Raw genomic sequence first — 16,809 nt, forward strand, 5'->3', positions numbered from 1 at the left:
ATTCTGGGCAAGAGAGGGCTGTGACAACAGAGTCAGAGCAGGCACTTAGGCTTCTAATTGACAGGTAAGTTAGGTGACACAGAATAGTAATTTCCCTACACTCTATGCCCATGATACTCTATGTGGCATAATTAGTCTCTCCCTGGTCTCATAGTTTTCATGTTTCTGACCAAAACATCAAAGTCGATGAAAAGTTACCTTGGGTCTCACATGGAGACAAATGGAGTGGGGCTGGGGGTATAAATCAAGGAGAGATGAGCAACTCAACTAACTGGGAATCAAGGAATCAATAGGGAGTTGCAATGTTTGACTAGCACAAACCTAATAGTGTGACTTGCTTTGAAAACAAACAAAATCATCCACAGGTAAAATAAGAGAAGGAATGAGACCTCAGAGAGTGGCCACCTCCATTTCTAAACGTGTGTAGTTTCAAATCAAGGAAACAGACACGAAGAACCTCTGAATTCTTGCTTACGCATAAAAGAGTCTTGCTTACACACTGCTAGTGACAGGAATGCTATGGCAGATTAGAGACCTCTCACAGTGGAACTGTCATCTTACAGAGGAGGAAATCAAATGCTATAGAATCTCTCAGAGGGAGAGAGAAATGGGAGGGAGAGGGAGATCCCCAACTTAAGTTCTTTTGGCAGCTTCACAGCATTATTTTAACTCTTTTTTGTATATTCCAATGTTATTTATTTTATTTCAGGGGGGGTATTTGGGCCACACCTGGCAGCACTCAAAGGTTACTCATAGCTCTGCAGTCAGAAATTCTTGACAGACTTGGGGGGACCATATGGGATGCCAAAGATCAAGCATGGGTCTGTCCTGGGTTGGCCGTGTGCAAGGCAAGTGCTCTACCACTGACTTATTTTATTGCTCCAGCCCCTTCAATCACTCTTTTCTACAGTCTTAAGTCCAACTAAAGAAAATAGAGCTATTCTCACAATTACAGAACAAAAACGTCAAATATATAACAGCTACTTTGTGGTAGGCATTTTTCTAAATTCTTGTCACAAATCGTGAACCAATTTAATTCAGTTTATGCTTATGACATACTATTCTGTCTTATTTATGCACAACTTCATAATAAGTTTTTTTTTTTTTTTTTTTTTTTTTTTTGGTTACATCCGGCAGCCCTCAGGGGTTACTCCTGGCTCTATGCTCAGAAATCGCTCCTGGCAGGCTTGGGGGACCATATAGGATGCCGGAATTCGAACCAATGACCTTCGGCATGAAAGGCAAATATCTTACCTCCATGCTATCTCTCTGGCCTCTTCATAATAATTTTTATCAAGGGGAATTAAGGGCATTGCTTTTCTTTTTTTTTTTTCCACTTTATTTTTTTTTTATTTAAACACCTTGATTACATACATGATTGTGTTTGGGTTTCAGTCATGTAAAGAACGCCACCCATCAACAGTGCAACATTCCCACCACCAATGTCCCAAGTCTCCCTCCTCCCCACCTAACCCCTGCCTGTACTCTAAACAGGCTCTCCATTTCCCTCATACATTCTCATTATTAGGAAAGTTCAGAATGTAGTTATTTCTCTAGTTAAACTCATCACTCTTTGTGGTGAGCTTCCTGTGGTGAGCTGGAACTTCCAGCTCTTTTCTCTTTTGTGTCTAAAAATTATTATTGCAAGAATGTCTTTCATTTTTCTTAAAACTCATAGATGAGTGAGACCATTCTGTGTTTTTCTCTCTCTCTCTGGCTTATTTCACTCAGCATAATAGATTCCGTGTACATCCATGTATAAGAAAATTTCATGACTTCATCTCTCCTGACAGCTGCATAATATTCCATTGTGTATATGTACCACAGTTTCTTTAGCCATTCATCTGTTGAAGGGCATCTTGGTTGTTTCCAGAGTCTTGCTATGGTAAATAGTGCTGCAATGAATATGGGTGTAAGGAAGGGGTTTTTGTACTGTATTTTTGTGTTCTTAGGGTATATTCCTAGGAGTGGTATAGCTGGATCATATGGGAGCTCGATTTCAAGTTTTTGGAGGAATCTCCATATCGCTTTCCATAAAGGTTGAACTAGACGGCATTCCCACCAGCAGTGGATAAGAGTTCCTTTCTCCCCACATCCCCGCCAACACTGTTTATTCTCATTCTTTGTGATGTGTGCCATTCTCTGTGGTGTGAGGTGGTATCTCATCGTTGTTTTGATTTGCATCTCCCTGATGATTAGTGATGTGGAGCACTTTTTCATGTGTCTTTTGGCCATTTGTATTTCTTTTTTGTCAAAGTGTCTGTTCATTTCTTCTCCCCATTTTTTGATGGGATTAGATGTTTTTTTCTTGTAAAGTTCTGTCAGTGCCTTGTATATTTTGGAGATTAGCCCCTTATCTGATGGGTATTGGGTGAATAGTTTCTCCCACTCAGTGGGTGGCTCTTGTATCCTGGGCACTATTTCCTTTGAGGTGCAGAAGCTTCTCAGCTTAATATATTCCCATCTGTTAATCTCAGCTTTCACTTGCTTGGGGAGTGCAGTTTCCTCCTTGAAGATGCCTGTAATGTCCTGGAGTGTCTTGCCTATGTGCTGTTCTATATATCTTATGGTTTTGGGGCTGATATCGAGGTCTTTAATCCATTTGGATTTTACCTTCGTACATGATGATAGCTGGGGGTCTAAGTTCAATTTTTTGCAAGCAGCTATCCAATTGTGCCAACACCACTTGTTGAAGAGGCTTTCCCTGCTCCATTTAGGGTTTCCTGCTCCTTTATAAAAAATTAGTTGATTGTATGTCTGGGGAAAATTTTCTGAGTATTCAAGCCTATTCCACTGATCTGAGGGCCTGTCCTTATTCCAATACCATGCTGTTTTGATAACTATTGCTTTGTAGTACAGTTTAAAGTTGGGGAAAGTAATTCCTCCCATATTCTTTTTCCCAATGATTGCTTTGGCAATTCGAGGGTGTTTATTGTTCCAAATAAATTTCAAAAGTGTCTGATCTACTTCTTTGAAGAATGTCATGGGTATCTTTAGAGGGATAGCATTAAATCTGTATAATGCCTTGGGGAGTATTGCCATTTTGATGATGTTAATCCTGCCAATCCACGAGCAGGGTAAAGGGCATTGCTTTTCAACTGTACTTTGCAGAAATAGAATATCTTTTTATGCTGAAACTGTAACTATTTAAGATAATTTCAGGAAAATATGCTTTAGAAGTAAAGAAAATTTAAAACTTTGTAGTTGTATCAGTATTATGTTGAATAACTTCTGTGTTATTAATACAATAAAGTATCCTTAAAGGTATGTTTCAACTATTAAAAATTACATACATAAAAAAACACTCATTTAAGACTCTAAGCAAAGTTTTACAAAGGTGAGGTAGACATCTGGATTTTTAATTTTTTTTTTTTTTTGGAGCTACACCCGGCAGTGTTCTGGGATAACTTCTGACTCTGTACTCAGGAATCACTTCTAGTGGGGAACAGGGGACTATATAGGATGCAACCCAAGTTGGTTGTATGCAAGACAAGTGCTCTATCACTGTATTATCACTCTGGCCTAACATTTTTTTTTTAATTAAACATTCCTATCCTTTGGATTTTTAGAGGAAGTGAAGTGAGAGAAAGACAAAAATTTAAGAAGGTATTTTTCAGTCCTAAAACACAGTCACCATGTCAGCACACAGTCGGTTCGATAAACTAATTCTGTTCAAGAGATATACACCAGCCAAAGAAAATGGGTACACTGGCCATGCAGCTCAAAAGCTGGCAATCTTGGGAGAAGAGAGTGGGCCAAGCTCCCACCCTGCTGAAGCCACATCTGGTGTACCCATCATCCATTTAACTACTGCTTTGTGTAAAGCCCTGCCTGACCAGTCTTTTACAGCTCTCTGAAGAGACATCCATCTGACCATACTCCAGGTATGTTAGTATTTGAGCTATTATCACTCGGACTTTTTTTGGAGTGAATGAGGGACCCTATCTCATTTTTTCATACTTTTAGAAGACCTGGCAGCCAAAAACATGCCCTGCAAAACCCACAGTATCAGCAATAGTGCTTTGAATTTCTGGATCATGAGATTGTGACTTCATTTTGTTTATAATATCACCCCCACTGCAAAATTTCCACCACCAATGTCCTCACTGTACACTGGTGAAAGGTATTGTTCATTGTATGACTGAATTCAATCATGAACAACTTTGTATTCGTAAAAAATACAAACCCGGTGTGACACCAGGCGGGGAAAATCCGCGAAAGTACACCGGCCCAGTGGGGCTCAGCTGTGAAAGACTGTGAGTGTGACCTGTCTATGTCTGTCTACTGTCCTCTTGCGTGAAACTCTTGCGAGTGGGGCAAAAAGAGCCTCCAGAAACCTCGCTCGCCCAGACGCCATTTTCAGGGAGGGACTTCAGAGCATAAAAACCGGCTAACCTTTGCAAAAGCTGGCTCCCTGTGTGTGACACCAGGCGGGGAAAATCCGCGAAAGTACACCGGCCCAGTGGGGCTCAGCTGTGAAAGACTGTGAGTGTGACCTGTCTATGTCTGTCTACTGTCCTCTTGCGTGAAACTCCGCTTCGCTACGCGGCCGTGCACTCTTTCTAAGGAAAGAACTCCATTGCAACAAGAAGGAAAAATCACACTAAGAACGGCGCTATATCACAGAAGCAAACATTTCTCTCTGGACTGTCTTCTCTGTTGCATGCTCGGGCCTAAGATTTGACCCAGTGTGAGGCTTCATCCACGGAGGACTCCCCTCCCTTAGAGGCAAGTCAGCCCATCCAGAAAGGGAGGAGCCAGAGGAGTGTGCTGCCTACATCATATAGACAATGAATACCACCACAACACGTAGAAAAACCCACAATACAAGTGTGACAATGGGGAAACAACGCAGGCCAGCATCAGACATAGAGAATGAAGATGACAATTCTGAGGACCAGATAATGACTGAACAACTAATCAACCTCTCAGATAAGGACTTTAGACTAGCAATATGGAAGGTGCTCAACAGACTCCAAGAAACCATGGATTGAGTTGAACAGAACACTAATAAGAACCAAGAAAATATGAAGGCAGAAATGACAAAACTCCAAACTGAAATAACATGTCAACTAACAGGACTGAAAAAGTCAGTAAACGAAGTGAATGACAAAATGGATAAGCTCTGGGACAGGGTATCAGAAGCTGAGAATAGACTTGGTGCTGTGGAAGATGAGATACATAACAATTCCATACAGCAGGAGAGATTGGACAAAAAACTTAAAGCAAATGAGCAGACAATGGAAAAATTAGTCAAAGAATGGGAACAGACGAAAATAGAAGTCTATGATAAGATCAACAGAAACAACTTAAGAATCATTGGAGTCCCAGAGACCCAGGAAGAAAATTTCCAGGAAGAATCAATGGTCAAGAACATCATTAAAGAGAAACTTCCAGAGCTAAAGAATATATGTGATCAAATCCTGCATGCCCGAAGAGTACCAACCAAAAGAGACCCCAGAAAAACCACCCCAAGACACATCCTAGTCACAATGACAAATCCCACAGATAGAGACAGAATTCTGAAAACAGCAAGATCAAAAGGGGAAATCATGTTCAAGCAAGCTTCCCTGAGATTTACAGCAGACCTGTCACCAGAAACGCTCAATGCCAGAAAGCAGTGGTGGGATATTGTGACAAGACTGAATGAAATGAATGCTTCACCCAGAATACTATACCCAGCAAAACTCACTCACACAGAGTGGCTAAATGGATCAAAAAACTCAATCCAACCTTCTGCTGCCTACAAGAAACGCACCTGAATAGTCAGAACAAACATAGACTCAAAATAAAAGGCTGGAGAAAAGTTATCCAAGCAAACAACACCCATAAAAAAGCTGGAGTGGCCATACTAATATCAGATAATGCAAACTTTATACTCAGGAAGGTTGTAAGGGACAAAGACGGACATTTTATATTAATCAAGGGGTACGTAGAGCAGGAAGAATTCACTCTCCTAAACATATATGCACCGAATGAGGGGCCAGCAAAATATTTAGTACAACTGTTGACAAATCTGAAAAATAATATCAACAACAACACAATAATTGTGGGGGACCTTAACACGGCTTTGTCAACACTGGACAGGTCAACCAGACTGAAACCCAACAAGAATATACTAGACCTGAGGAGAGAAATGGAAGAAAGAGGCCTAGTGGATATATATAGGACACTCCATCCCCAGAAACCTGGATACATTCTTCTCCAATGTACATGGGACATTCTCCAGGATAGACTACATGCTGGCACATAAAACATACCTCCATAAGATCAAGAGGATAGAAATTTTGCAGGCTACCTTCGCTGACCACAAGGCTCTGAAATTATTTGTGAACTCCAAAGGGACTCAGAAGAAACACTTTAACACCTGGAAGTTAAACAGCCTCATGCTCAATAACCAGTGGGTCCGAGATGAAATCAAGGAGGAAATCAAAAGGTTCCTGGAAACAAATGACAATAAAGACACAAACTCTCAGAACTTATGGGACACAGCAAAAGCAGTACTGAGAGGAAAATTTATAGCTTTGCAAGCACACATCAGGAAGGAAGAAGGAGCTTACCTGAGTAGCTTAATGACACAGCTAATAGAACTAGAAAATGCTCAACAAAAGGACCCAAGAATAGGAAGACAGAAGGAAATAACAAAGCTGAGAGCAGAAATCAACGAAGTGGAAACTCAAAAAACAATCCGAAAGATCAACGAAAGCAGAAGTTGGTTCTTTGAAAAAATAAACAAGATTGATAGACCACTGGCAAACCTAACAAAGAAAGAGAGAGAGAGAAACTTGATAACTCGTATCAGGAATGAAAAAGGAGAGATCACTACTGATATGACAGAGATTCAAAGGGTAATCAGAAACTACTTTGAAAAACTCTACGCCACTAAAAATGAGAACCTGGAAGAAATGGATAAATTCTTGGACTCTTATAATCTTCCACGGTTGAAGGAAGAGGATGTAGCATATCTAAACACCCCCATCACCATTGATGAAATTAAAACAGTAATCAAATGTCTGCCGAAAAACAAAAGCCCAGGTCCAGATGGATTCACTAATGAATTCTATCAAACTTTCCAAGAGGAACTACTGCCACTCTTGGCAAGACTCTTTCATGAAATTGAACAAACAGAAACACTTCCAAATAGCTTTTATGAAGCCAACATCACCTTGATACCTAAACCAGACAGAGACGCTACCAAAAAAGAAAATTACAGACCAATATCACTGATGAATGCAGATGCAAAGATCCTCAACAAAATCCTGGCAAATAGGATTCAATGCCTCGTTAAGAAGATCATCCACTACGATCAAGTAGGTTTCATCCCAGGAATGCAAGGCTGGTTTAACATCCGTAAATCTATCAACATAATACACAACATCAATAACAAGAAAAATAAAAACCACATGATCATATCAATAGATGCAGAGAAAGCATTTGATAAGGTCCAACACCCATTCTTGATCAAAACTCTCAGCAAGATGGGAATGGAGGGAACCTTTCTCAATATAGTGAAGGCCATCTACCACAAGCCAGTGGCAAATATTATCCTCAATGGAGAAAAACTGAAAGCCTTCCCTCTAAATTCTGGCACAAGACAAGGCTGTCCTCTCTCACCACTCCTATTCAACATAGCACTGGAAGTACTTGCTATAGTGATTAGGCAAGAAAAGGATATCAAGGGAATCCAGATAGGAAAGGAAGAAGTCAAGCTCTCACTGTTTGCAGATGACATGATACTCTACTTAGAAAACCCTAAAGACTCTATCAAAAAGCTTCTAGAAACAATAGACTCATATAGCAAGGTGGCAGGCTACAAAATTAACACACAAAAATCAATGGCCTTTCTATATACCAATAGTAATAAGGATGAAATGGACATTAAGAAAACAACCCCATTCACAATAGTACCACACAAACTCAAATATCTTGGAATCAACTTGACTAAATATGTGAAGGACCTATACAAAGAAAACTATAAAACTCTGCTCCAAGAAATAAGAGAGGACACACGGAAATGGAAACACATACCCTGCTCATGGATTGGCAGGATTAACATCATCAAAATGTCAATACTCCCCAAGGCATTATACAGATTTAATGCCATCCCTCTAAAGATACCCATGACATTCTTCAAAGAAGTGGATCAGACACTTTTGAAATTCATTTGGAACAATAAACACCCTCGAATAGCTAAAGCAATCATTGGGAAAAAGAATATGGGAGGAATTACTTTTCCCAACTTTAAACTGTACTACAAAGCAACAGTTATCAAAACAGCATGGTATTGGAATAAGGATAGGTCCTCAGATCAGTGGAATAGGCTTGAATACTCAGAAAATGTTCCCCAGAGATACAACCATCTAATTTTTGATAAAGGAGCAGGAAATCCTAAATGGAGCAGGGAAAGCCTCTTCAACAAGTGGTGTTGGCACAATTGGATAGCCACTTGCAAAAAATTAAACTTAGACCCCCAGCTAACATCATGTACAAAGGTAAAATCCAAATGGATTAAAGACCTCGATATCAGCCCCAAAACCATAAGATATATAGAACAGCACATAGGCAAAACACTCCAGGACATTACAGGCATCTTCAAGGAGGAAACTGCACTCTCCAAGCAAGTGAAAGCAGAGATTAACAGATGGGAATATATTAAGCTGAGAAGCTTCTGCACCTCAAAGGAAATAGTGCCCAGGATACAAGAGCCACCCACTGAGTGGGAGAAACTATTCACCCAATACCCATCAGATAAGGAGCTAATCTCCAAAATATACAAGGCACTGACAGAACTTTACAAGAAAAAAACATCTAACCCCACCAAAAAATGGGGAGAAGAAATGAACAGACACTTTGACAAAGAAGAAATACGCATGGCCAAAAGACACATGAAAAAATGTTCCACATCACTAATCATCAGGGAGATGCAAATCAAAACAACGATGAGATACCACCTCACACCCCAGAGAATGGCACACATCACAAAGAATGAGAATAAACAGTGTTGGCGGGGATGTGGAGAGAAAGGAACTCTTATCCACTGCTGGTGGGAATGCTGTCTAGTTCAACCTTTATGGAAAGCGATATGGAGATTCCTCCAAAAACTGGAAATCGAGCTCCCATACGATCCAGCTATACCACTCCTAGGAATATACCCTAGGAACACAAAAATACAATACAAAAACCCCTTCCTTACACCTATATTCATTGCAGCTCTATTTACCATAGCAAGACTCTGGAAACAACCAAGATGCCCTTCAACAGACGAATGGCTAAAGAAACTGTGGTACATATACACAATGGAATATTATGCAGCTGTCAGGATGAAGTCATGAAATTTTCCTATACATGGATGTACATGGTATCTATTATGCTGAGTGAAATAAGTCAGAGAGAGAGAGAAAAACGCAGAATGGTCTCACTCATCTATGGGTTTTAAGAAAAATGAAAGACACCCTTGTAATAATAATTTTCAGACACAAAAGAGAAAAGAGCTGGAAGTTCCAGCTCACCTCAGGAAGCTCACCACAAAGAGTGATGAGTTTAGTTAGAGAAATAACTACATTTTGAACTGTCCTAATATTGAGAATGTATGAGGGAAATGTAGAGCCTGTTTAGGGTACAGGCGGGGGTTGGGTGGGGAGGAGGGAGATTTGGGACTTGGGTGATGGGAATGTTGCACTGGTGATGGGTGGTGTTCCTTTTATGACTGAAACCCAAACACAATCATGTATGTAATCAAGGTGTTTAAATAAAAAAAAAATTATGCATTAAAAAAAAATACAAACCCAACTGTTCATTAACACTCTTGTAATTGAGTGTCTAAATAAAGAAAATAAATACTGTCATCTCCATGGGAACACACCAATTTAGATGTTAATGTATAACTGAAGTCTCTTAATGTTCAGAAACAAATGAAATAACAGAATGATAAGCTAGGAAGAAGTTACTAAACATTCTGACAGTGACTTAATGACCTCATGGAAATACAATAATTTTCAGAAATTTGCTTGCTGCTATACTTCTTTTTTCTTTTCTTTTCTCTTCCTTTTTTACTTTTTAAAAAATTTTTTTTTCTTGGAGCCAGAGAGATAGCACAGCAGTAAGGTGTTTGCCTTGCATGCAGCCAATCCAGGAAAGAAGGTAGCTCAAATCCCGGCATCCCATATGGTCCCCCGAGCCTGCCAAGAGCGACTTCTTAGTGCAGAGCCAGGGGTAACCCCTGAGCGCCACTGGGTATGACCCAAAAAACAAACAAACAAAAAATCTTTTTTCCTCTCACTTATCTGGAAACAAATGTATTAAGATAAATTATGAAACTATGATCAACTATGTGATGCATGCTCTTTAAATTAAATGTTAAAAAGAAGGTATTTTCGACGCAGAAGGACGGTGGTTCAAATCCCAGCATCCCATATGGTTCCCAAGCCTGCCAGTAGCGATTTCTGAGCATACAGCCAGGAGTAACCCCTGAGCGCTGCTGAGTGTGACCCATTCCCCCCCTCCCCCCAAAAAATGAAGATATTTTTCTACTTAGAATTTTTTGTGTTTTTGTTACTTTTGATGGTGCTCAGGAGCTACAACAGCACTGTGCTTTAGGAAATCACTTTAGGGAATCACTCCAGCACTGTACTTTAAGGGATCATGTGGTTTCAGGGATCGACCTGGGGCTCTGGCATGCAAAGCAAGTACTCAGTCCACTGAGCTCTCTCTGTCCTGATTAGAATTTTTCTAAACATCTGATACTTAAATCAAGAAATCTAAAACAACTCCCAACAAGAACATTACCTGCTCAGGATCCAGCGTGGCCAATGTCCTTCCTCCTGATCGAGCCATCTCCCCCTGCTGCTCAACAGTGGGGCCTATGAGCACGTTCACAATGGTTAGAACACAGTACACTTACTTCCTTTTCACCAGAGATGCAATGAAGCTTAGAATATCAGCAAATGCTCTCCAGTGCATAAGAGTTAGAGTTGCTTCACCTATATACAGAAATCTTTTATACATATTTGAAAATATAAGCCCAAGTAGAATGGGAAAGAACTAAACAACAAATAAAAGACATAGAATACGTGGTCTGCTCAACTAAATGGTAAGCTCTTATGCTTATGCCTGAGTTTATCTGGTATTGCCATATGCCTGTTGGTCAGAAGGATTTCTTTGTAAAACAAGCACACCGATACCACAGCATTCACTTGACAATATGTGACAAGTCCTTCATGCCTTTCTGCATCTCCTGTGCTGATTAGAACCTGTCATGAGCACAGATACTAATAACCTGGAAAATGTTCATCAAAACAACAAGGAAATATCACCTCACACCAGAAAGACTGGTACTCATCAAAAAGAAACACCACATTAGTGTTGGTATATACAGGGAAAAAGAGACCCTTATTCACTGCTAGTGGGACTGTAGACTGAACCAGTCTTTTAGGATTACAATACTGGACAGTCAAAAGGAAAAAAAAAAAAAAAAAAAAAAAAGAAAGAAACTGAGTGTCCATATGACCCAGCTATCCACTTCTAGGAATATACTCCAAATGCCCAAAAATATAAGACAGAAAAGATACTGCATTTCTATGTTCACAGTAGCAATATTAGTGAATATAATCCTTAATTTGGTGATTTTGAAAAGAACAAGAGATCAAGTTAGGCATGTTATATAAAATTTTACAAAAGCAGAGCAAACTTCAATTTTGCCAAGCACTGTTACAAACAATGCCATAACTCATAATAGATGACACTAAGATGCTTATTCTTTTTTGTTTGTTTTGTTTTGGTCCACACCCAACAGTGCTCAGGGATTACTCTTGACTCTTTGTTTTTTGGGCCACACCCGTTTGATGCTCAGGGGTTACTCCTGGCTAAGGCTCAGAAATTGCCCCTGGCTTGGGGGGGACCATATGGGACACCGGGGGATCAAACCGCGGTCCTTCGTGGCTGGCGCTTGCAAGGCAGATACCTTACCTCTAGCGCCACCTCACCGGTCCCACTCCTGACTCTTCACTCAGAAATCATTCCTGGTAGACCATGTGGGATGCCAATTATGGAACCCAAGTCTGTGCTATTGCTTTTGCCCCGAGATGCTTACTCTTTCCAGAGAGAGAGAGAGAGAGAGACAGCTGAGTTCAGTCCCTCCTAGGCTTGATGTCACCAACTATTATCCTTAGGCTAAAGGATTTGTACTTACCTGCAGGCTTTACTTCAGAGAAGAAAGTTCCGACTTTCTTTCCCTCTACAATGTCTGTGATGACATGTCCAGATACCTTTGGATGAGTCCCATTTGCAATAACTACAGAAGTGCCACCTTGCAGAGCCCAGAGGGCTGCTTTCACCTGATGGGCAGTTAGATACAAAGGTAAGATTCAGACCTTGCAGGGGCCAGTCATGTACCCTTTAAAATTATAAATATGTCTAAAATACAATGTGATACGGTATTTTGGGGGGATGCACACCCAGTGATGCTCAGGGGTTACTCCTGGCTCTGCGCTCAGAAATCGCTCCTTGTTTGGGGGACCATATGGGATACTGGGGATCGAATTTAGGTCTGTCCTGGGTCAGCCATGTGTAAGGCAAATGCCCTACCGCTGTGCTATTGCTCTGGCCCTGCAATGTGATACTTAACTTTCGAACTTATGGGAATGTTTGAATCAGTGCAGAATACAAAAACATACTCACAAAGGCATATAATATGAATAGTTTTTTATATAATATGAATAAAGAATCTACATATATTATTAAATATATAAGTAATAAGCATTGAACTCATATATACATGCATAATAAGTGTGGATAAGTGTGCTTATGCCTAGCATCTGAATTATTAGGACCCCTCACCAAACATTTGCCAAAGTAAAATTGCTGAAATACTGCTTTGCTTTTCTAACTTTTCTGGTCAGTGAATGTACAGATTCTTACCTTGGCTTCCATGCCTCCCATTCCCACTCTTGATTTGGTTCCAAATGTGACGGACTGTTGATCTCCAGGATAAAAGATATCAATGAGCTTTGCATCATCTGACCCTGGTGGGCTGTCAAAGAGGCCTGGAAAGCAGAGAGCAGTCAATAACATTCCTTGGCTAGAAGCGAGTACAAGTAGCTTGAAAGACAGGTATCTCTGAGATACCTGCCAACCACTCTGAAAATGAATCATTAAAATTCTGCCTTTCCACCAAAAGGTAGCAAGGGATCAGTGGAGTCAACCACACTGGTTGGGACAATGGTCCCATCGTCAGGTAGGATAATCCTTACCTGTTCCTCCCCCTTGAGGGAGGGCAGCGAGAAAATGATGAGTGGAGCCCGCTTAACGCGTGATTAACGCCTCCTGGGGGTCGGGGCCTGAAATACCCTGATTGCTCCTATCTGATTAAAAAAAAAAATGGTCCCAGAAGTGTGACCTTACAGATTCCTTTAACTTTGCTGCTTACTAATAAATGAACATTTACTAACATCAGAGCATGGCCATAGTCTGGGCACACATTTCATTACTTTAGTCTACCCCCCATCCCACCCCGAGATATAAGCTTCAACTCAAGGCACTGCGAGATATGGGAAAGAAGAACTACCAGTGGCTGGGGACAGATGGATATTTTTAGGCAGAGATATCTGGATGTTTTGGGAAGAGTTGTCCTGATTTTGATTATGTTTTTCTAGTGTTACAGTGTACCTCACATGCCCTCTACACCATTTTTCCAAATCGTTAACATAACTCTGCTCTGCAAACTCTTTCCAGGAGAGCGAGGGAAGAAATAAGTGCCGTGGCAGACTACAGCAGCAATTATGGAGATGGGAAGACAAACTTTCATCATCTTTATTTGAATGTGGCACTCAAGAGCTCCCAGGGACTGTGTCCTCAGTAGGGACAGGACTATGAAATCCTGGGCTTGGATTCTGAGGCTGTTTGGGTTTCACAGAAAGCTACAGGGAATCAATTCAAATCCAAGCAAACCTTCTCCAGAGACTCCAAAGGGATCATGTTCTGACATTCTGCCTATTCCTCTTTTTCAAAAGGACCATTTAAATTTTGAATTTTGTTTAGAAATAACTATTTATGAAATAACAAACCAAATAGTTACAATTATGAACACAAATCTGGTGATGGCCAATTTTGAGGTCTATGGCAACATTAAAACTGTCATACTGAGTCTAGTTCAAACTGGGTCTCTCTATATTGATTTTTTAAACTCACATTCTTTATCTTGCCAGTCAGGATTGAAATAAACAAACATAAAAACAGGCTTTAGATTTAAAAATGACCTCTGCCAAATATCACTCTGAATATAACATCTAACTGCTGTGAATTTAATTTTATATTTCTTCATCTGAATAAATAGGCAAACTTTTTTTCCAGAGATGCTGTACCACAATTACAAAGTAGCCAGCATAGCATAAATTCCATAAATTAGCTGAGGTGCCTTGTTTTCTATCATTGCTTACATTTACATCTACTTCAACCTACTGATCTGACCCTGAGATGATAGATTAACTGTGGAGAATCCTAGCACCAATGTTTCTTGCAGGTGAAGATACTGACATCTCTCTCTGTCTCTCTCTCTCTCTTTTTTTTTTTTTTTTGGCTTTTTGGGTCACACCTGGCAGCGCTCAGGGCTTACTCCTGGCTCTACACTCAGAAATCGCTCCTGGCAGGCTCGGGGGACCATATGGGATGCTGGGATTCGAACCACTGTCTTTCTGCATGCAAGGCAAACGTACTACCTCCGCGCTATCTCTTCAGCCCCAATACTGGCATATCTCACACTTCCTAGAGGCAGAAGAGAGCTCAGTCTATCTTCCTGGGGGAGTCTTCTCTTTTCCTGCACTGCTGAAGTAGGAGCGTGAGAGTAAATCCTATCATTTGAATCGGTCTCAGGTACGGGCTGGGAATTAAATAAGCTTCCTTGGCAATGCAATGAAAGACTCTTGGGGGGGGGGGGGAATCTATGAAACAGAACTGGCCTATTTCAGATGTAATTACCATATTCCTTATTGTTCAAAATGTGACATAGGAATAGTTAAGCCAAGTGAGGAGAGTGAATAGAGAGCCAAGCTGGCTCTGAGATTCAGAACAGGGGAGGGAAAATAGAAACAAGGAAATAAAAGAATTCGCAGCAGTCTCCACAGCCTGAGTTTCCTACAGTGGCTCAGATTTAACATAATCGATCTCATCTCATGACTGACTTTAAAAACTGTAAGTGATGGGTCAGAGCAATCGCAGAGTGGGTAGAGCACTTGCTTTGCACACAGTTGACCTGTGTTCAATCTCATTATCCCACATGATCCCCCAGAGTACTCCCAGGAGTGATCCCTGAGTGCAGAGCCAGGGGGAAGCCCTAAGCACTGCTGGTTGTGGCCCCAAATCTAATAAAAAAAAAAGGAAAGTGAGAGTAAAGGAGATGGCTCTAAACGCTACAGTGCATGCTTTGAACACAGAAGCCAGTTCTAACCACACGGCCCCCAATCACCATGGGAAGTCACTTCCAACCACCATTGAATACCATCAAGTGTGACTCAAAAACTGGCACACAATAAGCAAAACCACTCAGAGAAAAGACATGCTGAAAGTGATCAAACATACTTTAAGCTATCCCTTCACATTCATGTCAACTATGATCAAAATATGGAAGAACTAGACGACCTCATATACTGCTGGTGGGGAAGTAAAAAGCCGATGCTTTGAAAAAGAGTGTGTCACTTCTTTACCAGGTCAAATCTGGATAGAATTACCACACAAACCAGAAATTCTATGCCTAAGTTTAAGACACATTTTGATAAAGAATTACTTACACACAAATGTTCATACAACATCTATCGTAACATTCTTTTTTTTTTTTTTTTTTTGGTTTTTGGGCCACACCCGTTTGACGCTCAGGGGTTACTCCTGGCTATGTGCTCAGAAATCGCCCCTGGCTTGGGGGGACCATATGGGACGCCGGGGGATCGAACCACAGTCCATCCTACGCTAGCTCTTGCAAGGCAGACACCTTACCTCTAGCGCCACCTTCCCGGCCCCCTATCATAACATTCTAAGCATCTTTGAGCTGATGAAAGAGTGGCATATTTATACTGGGGAATATTAATTAATGATAAAAATTGAGGCTAGGAATTGTTCAGTGTTTAGAGCACAAGCCTTTCATGTGTGAATTCAACCCCTAGCATCCAAAAAAGAATTAAAGTACTGAGAGGCAAGAGAGAAAGAAGAGTTGAGATGCATAAGCCACAAGTCAATTCTGATTTACGCCCCAGGACTGCACAGTACCTAGAGCATTGCCAGCGATAGCCCTGAGGCTTCCTGAGATCTTTTATGAACCAGTTATGTCCCTGAAAGCACCCCCCAACACTTTCATGATGGCCTGGGTAGTGCCCAGTTTCACAGGGCCTGAGAAGTTCCACATTCTCAAGCCCAAAACCAAAAAATATATAAAAAAAAATAAAGTATTAATACATGCTAAAATATGGATAAAATTTGAAGATATTAAACTAGGTGAAAGAAGTCCTGGGAAGGGAGTGGTAATACAGCACGTAAGGCACTTGCCTTGTACATGGCCAACTCATGTTCAATCACCGGCATCCCATATGGTCCTCCAGGCCTACTAGGAGTAATTTCTGAGTGCAGAATTAAGGATAACCCCAGAGCATTATTGGGTGTGGCCCACAAACAAAAAAGTCTCCCACAAAGGTTCTCATATTCTATGATTCCAATTTAAATAAAATGTCTTACATAGAAAAATCAATTTAGAGGATAAAGTGAAGATTACACATGGCTGAAGAGGTTAGAAAAAGTTAAGAGTGACTGCTTATGAGTATGAGGTTTACT

At 40.7% G+C, this 16,809-nt stretch overlaps 1 protein-coding gene and 1 non-coding gene across 4 annotated transcripts in view; one reads left to right on the forward strand and one right to left on the reverse strand.

Moving 5' to 3' along the window:
- ALDH18A1 (aldehyde dehydrogenase 18 family member A1) overlaps window positions 1-16,809 on the reverse strand; it is a 46,273-nt gene that overhangs the window by 13,927 nt on the left and 15,537 nt on the right. For all 3 annotated transcript variants that reach the window (XM_049790837.1, XM_049790838.1, XM_049790836.1), the window contains exons 8-10: window positions 12,916-13,040; window positions 12,188-12,332; window positions 10,786-10,859 (exon numbers count right to left, since the gene is read on the reverse strand). In XM_049790837.1, coding sequence (XP_049646794.1) covers window positions 10,786-10,859; window positions 12,188-12,332; window positions 12,916-13,040 — 344 coding nt within the window. The remainder of the gene's footprint in view (window positions 1-10,785; window positions 10,860-12,187; window positions 12,333-12,915; window positions 13,041-16,809) is intronic.
- LOC125995525 (U8 small nucleolar RNA) lies at window positions 13,225-13,363 on the forward strand. The gene has a single exon (XR_007491030.1). It is a non-coding gene; the product is annotated as a U8 small nucleolar RNA (small nucleolar RNA).

This window comes from Suncus etruscus, chromosome 17 (genome assembly GCF_024139225.1).
Source record: "Suncus etruscus isolate mSunEtr1 chromosome 17, mSunEtr1.pri.cur, whole genome shotgun sequence".
Classification (NCBI taxonomy): Eukaryota; Metazoa; Chordata; class Mammalia; order Eulipotyphla; family Soricidae; genus Suncus; species Suncus etruscus.